The sequence below is a fragment of the Pteropus medius genome, unplaced genomic scaffold, assembly GCF_902729225.1.
Source record: "Pteropus medius unplaced genomic scaffold, Ma_sr-lr_union100, whole genome shotgun sequence".
In the NCBI taxonomy this organism is placed as follows: domain Eukaryota; kingdom Metazoa; phylum Chordata; class Mammalia; order Chiroptera; family Pteropodidae; genus Pteropus; species Pteropus medius.
This window is the reverse complement of record NW_024349224.1, coordinates 9,707,700-9,723,362: the sequence shown is the minus strand read 5'-3', so window position 1 is coordinate 9,723,362 and position 15,663 is coordinate 9,707,700. Positions and strand designations below refer to the sequence as shown.

The 15,663-nt window shown below is 38.3% G+C and overlaps 1 protein-coding gene across 4 annotated transcripts in view; it reads right to left on the bottom strand.

Moving 5' to 3' along the window:
• Nucleotides 1-343: 343 nt before the first annotated feature.
• The window catches only part of RFWD3 (ring finger and WD repeat domain 3), a 32,664-nt gene continuing 17,344 nt past the window's right edge, over nucleotides 344-15,663 (bottom strand). For 2 of the 4 annotated variants that reach the window (XM_039881076.1, XM_039881078.1), the window contains exons 5-13: nucleotides 14,947-15,138; nucleotides 14,756-14,847; nucleotides 11,610-11,724; nucleotides 10,872-11,100; nucleotides 8,486-8,636; nucleotides 7,225-7,401; nucleotides 5,472-5,686; nucleotides 4,043-4,254; nucleotides 344-2,549 (exon numbers count right to left, since the gene is read on the bottom strand). In XM_039881076.1, coding sequence (XP_039737010.1) covers nucleotides 2,406-2,549; nucleotides 4,043-4,254; nucleotides 5,472-5,686; nucleotides 7,225-7,401; nucleotides 8,486-8,636; nucleotides 10,872-11,100; nucleotides 11,610-11,724; nucleotides 14,756-14,847; nucleotides 14,947-15,138 — 1,527 coding nt within the window. In that variant the 3' untranslated portion in view covers nucleotides 344-2,405. The remainder of the gene's footprint in view (nucleotides 2,550-4,042; nucleotides 4,255-5,471; nucleotides 5,687-7,224; nucleotides 7,402-8,485; nucleotides 8,637-10,871; nucleotides 11,101-11,609; nucleotides 11,725-14,755; nucleotides 14,848-14,946; nucleotides 15,139-15,663) is intronic. The other 2 variants (XM_039881077.1, XM_039881079.1) reach the window with 1 other exon arrangement.

Sequence of the window (15,663 nt, the reverse complement as noted above, 5' to 3'; positions counted from 1 at the left end):
CAGTCACCTGGATTCAAAGAAACTAACATGAAGCTGACAGAGGGAGTCTAGGAAATGTAGTTTGTAGGATTTAGACCTTTAGATCTGAGAGGAAATAGACAAATGACCAGTGAAGAAGGGATGTTAGCAAACACACAGCTTCCTATTAGCAACAGTAATATAGAATTGCCAGCTAAAGCATCAACCACTTCATCAATTTAATTAAGATGTTAACTTTAGACCCAGGGACCATCTTGTGTAACTCAGACCTAGTACTGCATGAAATGAAGAAATCTACCAGGCTGGAATTATAGCCCTCTCCCAAAACTGCCTCTGGCAATCAAAGAGACAAAAGACACCAGGAGCTGTTACACATGGCAAATTCTTTATTTTCACATTAACATTAAAATTTAAAACACAGAACAGAGACATCCCACTGCCCTGTTTTCAAAGCAGGTACGAGAATATTTACATCGACAAGATAACTTTGAGTCTGCTTAACTCCAATCCCTCAAATGGGAAAACCACCTAAAAGACAGGAAACATGGTAGAGTCGAGTCTGGTGCTGCAGAGACCAAAGCCTGGGTCTACAGATACGATCTCCTGCCAGGCAGAGGGGGGTAGGCATACCTGGAGGTGAAGTTTTTTCCTTTGGAGAAATCAGTCATAGTCATACAAATTTGTTTCTAAAACATCTAAATTTACTGGAGGAATGCAAGGACTGCCAAGAGATGAGATTCACCCAACGTCCTTGGTAAGAAGACCCTTGGTTCCTAAATTTAGGGGAATCAATCAGCATCTATTGTGTGTATTTCAATGCTAGTCGAATCCTAATCCTGCCCAAGACAAAAAGCAGCCAGGGTCTGACCACCTGCATCCCTTTCTTGCTGAAACCCGGTGAGTGCTGCTTTTTAATTCAAATCCCATTCTGACGCTGAAGTTCTAGGCCTGGACAGCCATTCTTAATCATCAACATATCAAACAGAATATCTGATCTGAGAAAAGGGGGCTCCTTCCCAAGCCTTGGAAACTGGCTTTTTAAACAATATCTTTAAGTAGGAGGATACACTTTAAAAGGCACAACTAGAACTGGGAATTCAGGGGAAATCTATTGCAATAACCTCTTGCTGGTGAGAAATCCTAGAAACAGCTCAGGAGTTGACCCGTCAGAACTATTTTAGAATAAAAATAACATTTCTATAATTATTTAAGAAAATCACACTCTTGGCCATCCTGCTCCCAAGAACTGGGCACTGATCACTCATACCTTGAGGCATGTTTGGTTGTGGAGAGCCATTTAGCAGAGTAGCCTAAGGCAAAGCAAACAAATATAAACTGAGCCCTCTACTGGAGAAAAATGCAGCACCCAGAGTTGGACAATTCAGGGTTGGAATGAAAGTTGGAAGGCATCTCCCTGCAATCCATAGGTCTCCAACCACTATTATCTTCCTGAGAATGACTTTACTTACAACACTTTTAGAAAAGGTTAGGAGGCAAATCAAAGGAACCTGGAGTCAGACATCAGTTTCACATACTCAAGAACAGTTTCTCACTCCCGAGGGTTGGCTTTATTCAGGTGGGAAGTCTTTTGGAACAGAAGAGACAGCCCTGTTTTCGGGAGCTGTCTGAGCAGGTTCTCTTTTGTAAATCTCTTATTTAGTCCATTGCTCTTGATATACTAGGGGACTCAAGTAAGAGCTTTAAATGCATCACTTATCTTTTCCCCGTGAAGGGAAAAGGAATGGTCTTCAAAGCATTGACTTGTATAAAAACTACTCCTGAGATCCTAGACTGACTAGAAAAAAAAAGTCTTCCCCAATGCCGAAACTAGTCTCTTCCTTAGCTCACACAACACGATGAACTTAATGCACTTGACATCAACAAAGTGTCTATAACTCATCAGCTGCCTCTATCACTGGGTTTGCAATATCCCCAGCATTGCACACCTGCAATATAACTGTGGCTGCCACAAAGCATACCAGATGTGCTCTACCACATAATTCTGTGGGGATGAGATCAAGTTACTAAAAGATTGTCAGCCCACAAGGTCAGAAATAGATTAAATCCTATGCTAGGTTCTACAGTGCCCTCCTGTGTTCAATTGAAGACTTCTGTCCCCAAGTAGCATCAAGAAAATGGTTTGCCCTTTCAGGAACATAAGCACTTCCAAACCAAATAACCCAAGTAACAAGACCACTCAGGCAGGGTGTCACATGTCCTAGAAAATGGTTGGTGCACAATCATATCCTAAGCTGTAGTAGTAGTGTTTCAGTGACCCAGAGTCTTATAATCACACAAACCCAAAGGAACCATATTCCCCGAAGTTCTAGGCCACAGACAATACGCACAATCTTGCTCAAAGCTTCTAGGTGCTAACAACATTTAACATTAACCAGCAGCATGCCTGCGAAGTTTCAAGACCCTTGTCACTCCCACCTATAGATGTGGACTATCTTCTCTGTTAAGGTAGCCAAGTAGCTGCTGTGGTTCACCTCAAATGGGCAGATGTCCAAGACAGGCTGATCAGTCTGCAGATCTTGCAGCAATGAGCCACTGCCAGCATCCCATACCTAAAAAAGATAAGCAAAGATAAAAGGTAAGGAGACATTCAATTCAGCTGGAGGGCTTCCTTTCTTTCTCATCAACTTTGAAAGAGATGTAGAGAGAGAACTGCCTGAGGAGCAAAGCAGACTTCCCCTAACTCTCACAAGGTTGCATGAAGTGAGCACATCTGACGTGGTCTAGGTATGGCCTCACCTACTGAAATTAGTAGTTTACCTGTGAATGGATCTGAAAATCAAGTCTAGCATTCGTCCTTCCAATTTATGTGCCAGGAAGTCTTCTAGGGACAGAAGGGACAATATGATGGAGTCCCTGGCCCTGCTCTCTGGGAACCTATCTCCTAACTGGTGCTTTTTCATTTTAAAAATTTATTTTAAAAAATTAAAGTATTAAAAAGTAGAACAGTACAATGAGCAACCCATTACCCAGATTATTAACTATTTACTACATCTGCTTTATCAATTCTATTTTTTTCTTTACTGATTTCTTGTCATTTTACCTTTATATATACTTAAGTATGCAAGATGTTTTCTTACATCTCAATGTCATCATGCCCACCAAATAAAGAATTTCATAGTATCATCTAACACCTAATGCATGCATAACCAAAATTTCTGATAGTACCTTTTTACATTTGGTTTGTTTGAATCAGGATCTAGGTAAGGTCCATAATACATCTGGTAGTTACAAATTTTAGTAAGTCTTTTTTAATTTAGAGCAGATTCAACCTTTCCACTTTTTTTCTTCTGCCATTGACCAATTGCAGAAGCTGGGTTAGTTGTCCTATAGAACGTCCCAATCTAGATTTACTTCTTTGCTTTCTGGGCCATTATTTAATTTGTTCCTCTAGCCACTGCAATGCCAGTAAATGAAAGTTAGCACTAGACTCTCGGGTGGGTCTACCCAATATGGTGGCCATAAGTCACATAAGCCTATTTATGTAAAGACAATTTAAATAAAAATTTAAAAATTAAGTTCTTCATTCATACTTACCACATTTCATGTAGCTAACATGACTATATTGGACGTCATGCTCTAGGGCTTAGATTCTAGTTCAAAGACTATTCATAGAAGGTGCTGTGTGCTTCATACTGCCTTACATCAAGAGGCAAATTATTTCTAGTTAGCCCAGTTACAGTGAAATTCCCCACCAACCTTTCATCTGCTGGTCTCACCCTGAATTGGTAAAGCTGATGCCTGAGTCGATTATTTTATAGGAGTTTCAGTAGGGACTTTTTTTTTTAAAGGTTCAAAGTACGGCCCATGGAACACTAGATCATGTAAAAAGAATGAGGTAAATCTACAGATGTTGAAATGGAAAGATATCCAAGACAGGAAGTTAAATGGGAAAAGAGCAAACCACAAGCAGAATGTGAAGTGTGGCTCGTGTAAAAAATAAATTAAGCAACTATACATACACACATGTATGCTCTATGTGTAATCGTAGAGCAAAACTGGCTTTTTGCTTTATACATTTCTGTATAAACTATAATAAACTTACTAGGGCAGACTTTGATGCTTCATCCCCAGTACACACCAGGATGCTGCCATCATCCTCTGGGTTTCGGAATATGGCACTTTTGGTTAGTAGTTTGCAAGTGGGTCCCCCAAGGAATGTCTGTACAGGATGGCAGGAGCAGACTGGCTCTCCATTGTCATCCAGCTCGTAGGACATCTCCATCAGCACACTTCGTAAGGTGTTGTGGTTTTTATCTATGGGACAGAGAAATGTGTTGCTCCATGGGGATGGACCAAAGAAATTAACCAAGCACCTGAACTTCAGATACTCATAACCTAGTTGAGTAGTAAAGTCATAATTTATTAAACCATCAAGAATGGCTACAAAGCAAACATATTACAAGAACAAAATAATATAGCACAAATGAAATTCAGAACTGTAGGCTAAGATGAAGCAAGTTATCTACAATAGGTTTTGCCTATGAGGAAAACAAATCTGATGGGCTATTCTTTTTCGTAAAATCACTTCTGCTTGGAATTTTCTTTCTCAAGAGATCTAACTACAAATTTTTCTTCCTTCCCCCAGTGGGGACCTCATTAGCCCCTGGAATTGTATATTTTTATAAAGTGAAAGCAGGCTATTATAGAAGGGAAAACATATATCTGTGGTTCTGCTGGGAGGCAAACAAAAGCTAGAGGAAATGAGACCTCCAAGTTCTCTACACCAGTCACAACAAAATCATCATAGCCTTGGTGACAAAGGACCTACAAGATGACTAAGAACCAAAATGGTCAGAAGAGTGCTGAGGCAGCTTCTCAGCTCAAATAAAACTTAAAATGATTAGATATACCCACAACTAGCAGAAGTATGGGCACTTTAATGACTATCTCTGACAAACCATCTGTCTGACCATCAGTATAGCTCATCAGGAATTTAGATTCGTACCTTTCAGGCTAGAAAGAACCTGTGAATTTAAGCATAGTTTATTGTCAGGGGTTCCACTCCTGGTTCTGGAAACAGTGAGAAGTTCAGCTGGCTAGGCCCATACAACCATTATTGTCTATCTACTCTCTACTTACCTTTATTGGCGCCAAATAAGAAGAGCTAATACTCTAGTCTGGGTCCTACACGGCTGCCTTTACCTGGGCCTTTCTCTTAAGTGAGAGAGGGGTAGGCAGAGGACATGAAACTGATCTGAAAGTGGCTCAATGGCCTCAAGAGCAGGCCTCCTCCTTCTACTACTGTTTTAAGTCACAGGGCTGATTTACTTTCAGGGAGTACCTGAAAGAATCTATCTCAGTTCAGAGGAGCAGGGAGGCAGGCTCTATGAAGAAACGTAGGGCCATCATCCTCACTGCAGTATTAAGAGTTATTAGTCTGTGAGGGCCATACCAGTAAAACTCCCTCCTCCTCTACTAATCTGCTCCTAAACAAATCACAGGAGGTCCCTTGAGGGCATCCCAACACTCACCAGGCCTGTAGGTCACAAGACAGTGTCGGGTGCTGCTCTCTGTCTGAAAGTCTATGAAGCCCCCTGACTCCATGGGCAGTACATGAGGCATATGAGAATAGCCCATTTTTAGCTCCCAGAAGGAAGCGTTCTCCAAGGTTCCAGCCAACAGGCCACCATATGGAAATGCAGCTGAGGCAGCTCTGGGCATGTATGAGAGGGACACCAGTGGGCATCTGAAAGGAAAGAAAGGAAACCATGCCACACATTCTAATATTTGGACTGCTCCAGACCTCCCTACCAGGAGCCCTTGAGCACATTCCTACCTCTAGAGAAGAGGTTAAAAACCTGTGAGTCACTATCCTCTGACATCTAATAAAAACTACCAACCCACTCTGTAGAAATAAAAGGGCATACATATAATATTCTACATCCAATTTCAGAGGAGACACTACATGCTTTAAAAGCAATGAAAAAAATAGACTAAGAAATTTAATAGTACAAGATCACAATTACAAGAAAGTCTGGTGTGAGCTTCTGAAGTGGGGTTAGCTACATACATAAGAAAAGTCAGGAAGGAAACACAGCTTAAACATTTAATAAAATAAAGATTCTAAGCTGTAGTTGGCAGACACCTCAATTAAAATATAGCCTAAAGCAACTACATTTTAATTCAAAAACAGGATTGTTTCTTTAGAGATTTCCTAAATCTCTTTCTGCAAGCATATGACCAGGACAGTGCCAAGAATTCTCTCAGAAACATTAGCCTACAGACTGTGTTACCATGAACTCGTTTCTGAAGTCGCCAAAGCGATCACTTTGCTTTATTTCATTTCCTTGTCACAATAAAGCTAACCAAAGCAAATTAAAAGAAAAATGAACACAACATGTAAGTATTCTTTCCTTGCTGTTTGCTATTATTTTATTGTCTACTCTATGTGGGTCCCTCTACATCAATGGCAGTTACCTTGTTTGCCCGGAGTTCACATTTGTATAAGTTTACACCAGTCATCCTCAGGCCCACGACCATGTCAATGAAACATAATTCTACCCACCCAAATGAAAAGAAAACTTCAAAGTGTTGTGCCTAGGTTTCAGTAAATAATTATAACTGTAATGATATCTTTATATTTAGATCCTGCTGCCCTCTTTTTAATATATATTCAAACTGGAATTGGAAATTCTCTCTTAAGATACTTCTTATTTTGGCCCAGGTCAGACCCAATTCTCCTTTTGAGAACTTTATGCCTGCGAGAGAGTACTATGCCGGAATAGTACCTGACACATTCCGAAGAGCCACAATGGTGCTGGTGGCCACCCACCCTCAGAACCTGGGCTGACTTCACAAACCTCCCAACTTAATAACTGGATTATAAATGACAAAGTCATAGTAATATATCCTTAGTCCAAGCTGGTTTAGCTATGGATTGTGAAAGTTTTAAATCACTTTTTATTGTGATTAGACATGCAGTTATTAAAGCAAGTCTATGCCAACCATATTTTACAGATGAAATTCACAACAGGCCAAGAAATGTGACCAAGATCACATAGCTCTTACGTAATGGAGTTAGATTCTGAATACAGATCTGACTTCATTTAGCCATGCTGGGAATGAGTGACTCTATATGAACCTGGTTTACTTGGTACCAGAGCTTTCTATCATATAAAATATTATGAACACAAACTCTAAGGACCTTACTACTCTTGAAAGACAGGATTAATACAGTTAATAAGAAAGACACCACCTACAGGAAAAAAGTGAGTGGCTCCCTACCTGGCTTTCTGAGGTACTAACTCCTGGACAGGACAATTCGTGTTTCGAAGGTCATATACCAGAACTGAACCATTGATCAGTCCAGCATAGATGTAATTGTTTTCATCAAGACACCAGCAGCAACTCCAGACAGGACGTCCAGCATTGTAAGTCTGGACCACAGTATTTGTCTCCAAGCTGTGGAGTTACAAGAGACTTTTACAATTATGTATTAAGAAAATCAAGTATATAACAAAGATGTAAAGATTATCATTCCACTGATGATCTTTTAAGAACACACCCATACACCCAAACTATTTGGATCTCCAATTTCTTCCAGATAACTCCTTTTAATTCCAAATGTGTGTGTGTGTGTGGGGGTGGGGAACAACACAGGTTTTCCTCTTGAGCTGTAGGAAATAAAAGAATAATTTAAAGGGACAAATCCACAGTATATTCTCATACTACTTCCATTACTTTCTCCATAGTTACATATTTACACTGGTACTCATTCGATGTTTAAAATATAGGGAAAATAAATTATTAACCAACCATTCAGAAGTAGTCATTAATAAATAACACTTCGGTATTTAACCTTTTCCCCATTTTTTAACACTACTAGAAAAAAAATCATAGCATAGATGTACATATAAAACATTATAGTACACTGAGTTTTGGGGCAAAATTAAGCCGAAGCATTCTTAAAAAGTCAAAAGGCTTATAAGTCCTGATAGTGCTGTCACAATGTACCTCAGATTTAGCTGAAGATTTTAAGCAGGAAGCCAACTATTAGACATCTGATCAGAACTACTTTCTAAAAGATAAAGGCACAGAGCACACTCAGATTTGGTTCATGGCACTCACAGAGCACGTGAAAGACAAAATGTGGAACTAAGGGTTACTGATGACAGAGTCAGCATGGCACCCAAGGAGAGTTCCCTGTGTGCATTCTGGTTAGGTAAAATGATCCAAGTAACAAACAGGAATAAGCAGTCCTAAACCTGTATGATGACTCCATGGTGTCAGGGACCAAGGCTGTCTCCTTACTGTCATTTTTATCATCTCTAGGATAGTACTCTGAAACAGGACACTACACATACTGTTTTGTATGTAACCTGCCGTGTCCATTTTTAAAAGCAAGAGATTTTAAATTCGATGAACCTAGATCTCAAAAGACAATGCCTTAGAACAATTAAAAAACACTAAGGCCATCATAACATTAATTTCCATTCTAGCCAACACTAAACAGTCTAAGTCCCATCTTTCTCCCTAAAGCACTCACCTGGTCAGTTTAATAGTGTTGTCTAGGGATGCAGAGAGAAGTAAGCCTTTGGATCGACTGCTGAAAGCCAGTCCACGGATCTGCTTGCTATGCATGGGAATGTATTGACTGCTTTTCATGTTGGCAGTACTCAACATCTTAACACCAAAGCCTGCCAAAGGTGAGAGAGTGAGACATGTCACTGAAAGTCAACTTAGGACAAAGCAAATTACCTTTCGAAGTAGTTCCTTTGTTCACCTCGACATGTAAGTCCCTGAGGAAAAAGTTGGTCAAATAAAAACTCCCTGGGGTTATAATTTATTATAAAAAGTATATTCCATTTCAAATATCCATCAATAAGTAAATGATAAACCATTGTATATACATACAAAGGAATATTTCCCAGTAATAACAATGAGTAAACTGATATACACAATACAGAGAAATCTCAAAAAAATACTTATGTTGAATGAAGCCAGACAAAAAAAGAATAATACTGTTTATAATTCCATTTATGTAAAATTCTAGATAATGTTAACTAATCTATTTTGATAGAAAGTCATTAGTGGTTGCCTAGGAATGAGAAGAGGAAAGGACAGGTAGAAGATGGATTACAAAAGGGCATGAGAAAACTTTTGGGGTGATAGATATGTTCTTTATTTTGATTGTGGTGATTGTTTTAGGGAGGTATACACATATCAAAACTCATCAAATGGTATACTTTAATTATGTTCAGTTATTATATGTCAAGTGGTTAAAAGAAAAAGACTATTCTGAAACAGACGTTCAAGATGAAGAAGAGATAGCAAACAATGAAAAATGGAGATAAGGTGGTCAAGACAGGCTGCATCTGTCTGAAATAGAATGAAAATAGATGACATCTTAAGTATCTCAATCAATGTATATCATTCTAGGAGTAGAAAAAAATACCAAAAACATCCTTTTAAATTTTATTTGTTATTCTATTCTTTTTAGTCTAGGATAATATATCTATTTTTACTGAGTATTTATTATTATCTAAATTATATACTAACAGAATTTGTCAAATCCTAGCTTCAATAGTCTTGAATCACACTTCAGCTTCCCTTGAGCAGTGGTCCCCAACCTTTTTGGCACTGGGTGCTCCTATGAGAATCTAATGTCTGATGAACTTAAGTAAAGCTGAGGTGGTGATTCTAGCGCTGGGGAGCAAATACAGATGAAGCTTCGTTTGCTGGCCTGCTGCTCACCTCCTACTATGTGGTCCAGGGGTTGGGGACTCTGTCCTAGGGAACCAAGCAGGAGAGTTTTCTCCTGAAACAGAATTAGGACAGCCAGAGACAAAAAGGGAAACTACAGGCTTTAAACCAACAAGGGATAACATGAATACTTGCCTAATTAATCAAAGAGAAGTTAGCAGCAGCAGGCTATCAAGAAGAGCTAGTTGTGCAGAGTGGAGTAGATACATTAAGAAAAAACAAACATATCATACCCAATTTAGATAACGATTAAAAGAAGTATTTTTCCAACTTATGGAGAAAGTTTCAATTGATGATATATATTTTTTTATTAAAAATCTGGATGGGATAAAGAAACAATCCTTTTAATTTCCCTCCTGATAGTCTTTCAACTCATAGCTAATACCAGTGAATAGAGAAATGTATGATAATCTAGGAATTCCACTCCCAATCCTATACATACCTAAAATTTGGAGCACATAGTTTTGAAATATTTGATGAAACTTCTAAATGGAGAGATGGAGGAAATTAGGCTGAAGCAAAGGGACCTGACAGTTGGCAGAAATCATACAGCTAAAGATAGTAGAAAGAAACATCTACAACATTTAGGAATGATTTAATTGGCTATGTGAGGAGATTTGCTTTTCAACATTAAGACAACATAAAATTAAACTTAAAAAGCACAAAATATTAAAAAATTAGTAGACTATTAATAAAATAATCAATGTATTCCCAAATTCTTTTATTTGGAATTTGTCAGTTTAGACAATACTGAAAATAAGTGCTAAATCTTAACTTCAATTTGCGCTTGGGATGGTATTTTTTCAAATATTTCCAGTCTAAAATGAATCTGTAACTTCAGTGGGGCATTTAGGACTGACATCCTTCTTAGACTATCTATACCAGTAACCCACATTTCCACATACCTCATCTTCTCTCACTTTATCATGGATTTCAGTATTTCTGCCATCTTGGTAAACAAATTTATAGAATGAAGTCAACAAACAGTAAAGACATCTTTGCTGCACTCTGAATTATCTGCATGAACAGGAAACTAAGTAGGAAAGGGGATTTGGTGGGCTGTGGACAGTGTTCACCCACTAGTGAGTTCTGTATTTTCCAAAAAAGGGAGAAAATAAATAAATGGAGACCAAAAATATACATGAAAGCTGAGGTTCTGAACTGTTCACCTGGAAGGAAGGAGGCCTGAGGAGAAGGTTGTGACACCACCAGGCAGCTCAGAAGATCACAGTATGTCATGATCCGGCAGTTTCCACTCTGAGACACTGTGAAGGTCTTCTGGAAATGGTACTTGTGCTGGCCCTGGCTAGAGGGCAGGCTGCTTAGGAAACGTGCTTGGGAGCCCTTGGGTTGCTGTAAAATCTGATCTCGATGTTGCAGAATGAGTTTTTGCAAGTCCTAAAATGAAAAACATTTTGTAAATGTGAAGCTTTTTTGTTTGTTTTTCTTCCATGTACATTTCCTTGATCTAATATGAGGAGATTTGTTACCCATTACATGAAATGTTAACATGAATCCTAGAGAATGGCTAGTTTTTGTAGCATTTCAACATGCAAATGACATAAAGAGCACAGAATCATAAAACAGTAAGGTTAAAAGTCCTTAATGGTAGTTTTGGTTGTTTGGGTTAAAACCTTCATTTTATTGGTAGGTTCAGAAAAGTGAAATTAGTCAAGCAAGTTTTGAATTATTAGGTTTTATTTTTTTAAAATGCAATCGTGGTAGAATTCATCGTAAAGCATATAAGCTTTGAACAAATGCCCTAATCAGAAATAAAGAGTTGGTCATATTAACTTGCTGGAAAACTTGAAAAATCCTATTCGTATCTGAGGTAAACCTAAGTAATATTTAGATTCCTTTTCAATTCCTATCCCAAAAGTTCTTTGGATTAGAAAGGGTAGACTGACCTGGACACGATTATGAAGCTTAGTGCATTCTTCAGTGAGAACTTGAAGTTGGAGCCGGCACTGTGCTGTTTCTAGCTCAGCCTGCTTCCTTAGCATCTGCTCCTTTAGTAAGGTACTACAGAGGGAAAAGCCAGCGACAAGTGGAGATCAGGAAAGCTACAGAAGATTTCCTATCAAGATGGCACAGTAAGTTCATGCTATGATACACACATTTTGCTGTAAATATGTCATGATAGTGATTAACATATTACAAGAGAAAAGTCTCTCAAGTCCAGAAACAATACAGAAATATAACATGCAGGGTTGAACTCATGAGCCTATTAGGTTTTAGTCTTAAAGTCGGCAGTGATAGCCAGGAGTTGGCTCCTTTAGGAATGGGGACTAAAAATACAATGAGGGATCAGATCCACGCTCACTGCTTAATGTAGGGCCAAATTATAAAAGAGTAAAATGATAATATAAAGCGGGCAAGGGTATGAAAACAATAAGGAAAACCTTACACTGTTGCTGGTGGAAGCATAGACTGGAAATAGCTTCTTGGAAGAGCAATTTGACAAAATCTAGTAAAGCTGAAATTATATGTAACTTACAATAAAGCAATTCCATTTCTAGACCTAAAGAAACTCTCGTCCATCTCTCTGCAGCATGGCTTATAGTAACAAAAACTGGAAACTACCTTAATTGTGCACCAGTACGAAATACATATAAGTAAATTCTAATTAGAGAACTAAAATACTATACAAAAATTGAAATGAACAAACTGGAGCTACATTAATTAGGATATGTGCCCCAAACATAACAAGCAAAAAAATTAACCGACAGAAAGAAAATTATAATCCAATAACATTCGTATAAGTGTAAATACTTTCTAAATCATACTATATATAATTTATGGATATAGATCCTCTAGGTAGAGATGGAAGTAAGAACTTAGTTCACAAGCTACTATTGTATCTATGACGATTTAGTTTATAAGAGGCCAAAACAAATATGGCAAAATGTTAAGATTTGATAAAATTGAGTATGGAGTGTTTGTTTTATTAGTCTCTTTATATATTGGCATTTTCAAATTTTTCATATTTTCTAAAGAGGCTAGGGAGCACAATGATTATAGTAATCAGCAAAATTTTAAATATAATCATCCATTAATAGCCACAAGTATAGATTTTGCCTTTTCAACAAAATTTCCCTCTCCATACAACTGCCAGGAGCAAATGAGAAAAATAAAGAAAATTGAAATTGTCTATAATCCCACTCCTTAGTGATTTACCTGTAGTATTCTTCTTCCAGTTCACAAAAATATAGTCACACTAATAACATGCCTTCATGTGACAACATATTATGTGTACATCATCAGTTTTAATAAATGTGTAGTATTCCATCACATAGATATGCCAGAGTTTACTCAATCCATTAATTCTCTTGGTATGGATTACTAACAATGCTAAATGAAAAGGCTCATTAAGTAAATCTTTGTACACATCTTGTTTCTTTAGAATAAATGCCTGAAGTAGAATCACTTTAAAAGGCTGTTGAAGTATATTGCCAAGGGGTTCTCTAAATGGCTGTGCTATGTACATTATTAAAAGGAGTGCGTGAGAGCAAGGATCCCGAACCCGCAGGCCTAGACTGGTACCCCCTACTGCGACCTGTTAGGAACAAGGCTGCACAGCAGGAGGTGAGCATGAGGGATGCCAGGAAGCTTCGTCTGCATTTGCAGTCGCTCCCCAGTGCCGGCATCACCACCTCAGTTCCACTGCAGATCATCAGGCATTAGATTCTCATAGAAGCACTGGTCCCTGGTGCCAAAAAGGCTGGAGACTGCTGCATTAGAGAACTCATGTGTCTTGCACTTTCTCAGTGGTGGACATTTTTATTCTTTAATATTCTTAAAGCATATTTTAAGTAGTGTGATTAGCAACTGTTCTTGAGCTTTCAAAATCCTGGTAATATCTTACATCGCACTATATGTGCAAAGCTTCACTGTACAAGTCTTCTGTGTAGAGTGCTGTAGAAGGGTTTAGGAGCACCATAAGCAAAAATAGCAACATTTAGGTATGCGCCAGATCCTTCTTCTTCTTTTTTTTTTTTTTAAATTATTAATCCTATTTTAGCGAAGAGGAAACTAAGACTTGGAATGTTTCAGATGGCCAAGAACTGACTACAAAGATTAAGACAAGACTCTCGGATTCAGTGTTCATAGTACTTAGCAGCAGAGGCAGGCAGTAAATATAATCCCTAGATTAGAATCTGGACAGGCCACATAAAATCTAGGGTATCTTTCTGTCTGGGTCTGCCGCCTAGGCCAGATGTAAGGTATTACAGTAGGGCTGTAGGTTTCTCTATTGCTTTTGATTTCGGGAGTGCTTAAGACACCATGGTCTTCACCTCCCCAGGTCATATTACCAAAGGTTTAAGTCAGAAGGCTGATTCCAACTTTGTGAAAATGCCTTAGTACTCCTAAGTACAGCTGCGCCATTCCTTCTGAAACTACCAGCTCCAATCAGCACACAATACCCAGGCTCTGAAAACAAGGCTCACAAAAAATGCCGAGCACATAGAAGTGGCAGTCTCTCTGCAACACTGGTTAGTATTCCTTGGATTACAAGGATAGAAACTTTACTTGAACTGGCAAACTAAAATTGAAAACCTATGTACTGACTTGTGTAACTGAGAAATAAATCCACTGGAGTCTAACTTCAAGCATGGCTGAATCAAGGTTCAGGAATTTGTCATTCTCCATTTCTCAGCTGTTTTCCTTTGCAACTTCATTTTCAGGCAGGCTCTCCCTATTCTATGGCTAAGAAGGCTCTTGGGAGCTCTGGGACTGTATTTTTTCTCAAGAGTTTGAGCAAAATCCTGGGGCCTACATTCATTAGGCTAGTTGAAATCACAATTACGTTACCACGGATCCTCATTTTTAATGCTGTATGTTGAGCAAACAAAGAAGACATCCTTTAGAAGATGATCAGACATTTACTATAAGTCACATGTGAGACAGACTGCCAATGATCACGAGAGATCCCCAGTCTTAGCCCAATTAAAGCTTTGGAAACAAACTAAGAGTGACTCGTACCTCTTTTTTCAGATGTGCCTTCAAGGGACCAAAAGAGAACATTCCAGCTAGGAAGACTCTTTCTACCTACCTTTTCATGTGCTCATGTTCACTAGTGTCCAAAGCTCTCACGGTTCGGGCATAAAGGACAACAATGTCACTGTGCTTGGCTTTCTTGTTGCACTAAAGAGCCCAATAGGACACAATTAGTATGGTTCCAGGAATCCTCCTGACTTACCATTTTGACTGTGCACATGCATAGTCCCTACCTATGGTCCTTACCTGAGGACATTTTCGTGCCTGTCCTTTGAGCCACTTAGAAATGCACCTATACCCAAAAAGGTGTCCACACCGTAATGCTGAGAGTCGGTGATCCCCAGCATTGGTCCACTGTTCCAAACATATTGTGCAAGTATCTCCTTCTTCTTCATCTGGAGCTGAAGGTAGAAGAACGCTGGACTTCTGGGGAGACTGCTGGATGGAAACCAGAATACATGCAAATTAGAGAAAATGCAAAAAAGTCTTGAAGAGGATGCACAACTATCGAATTAACAACCACGCAAAAATGATACAAACTGAATTAAAAATACTGTAGAAAAACTGCAGCATTTATGAACCACTTGTCATTCTTTCTCAAATAAAATCTGGTCAAATGGAATACAAGCCACAAAAATATTACTACTCTTTGATCTTAGGAAACTCTTGGATTTTTTTTATTCAAATGAAGAAAAGAAGCTATCTTTACAAAGAGAAAACAAAATAAAACAGACCTAATAGCTACAAAGATAACCAACAACAGGAAATGATAGTTTCGTTATACATCCAAAACCAGGTTCATTATTAACTCGAGTAGCTATAAAATATTTGGTTGGTATAAATCAAAGAAAAATACCAGGAAAACAAAGAAAGGATATAAACGGCTTACAAAAAATATAAATGGTCAATTAAGTATTCATTTATAATTAAAGAAATGCAAATTAATGAATTAAATGATATAAA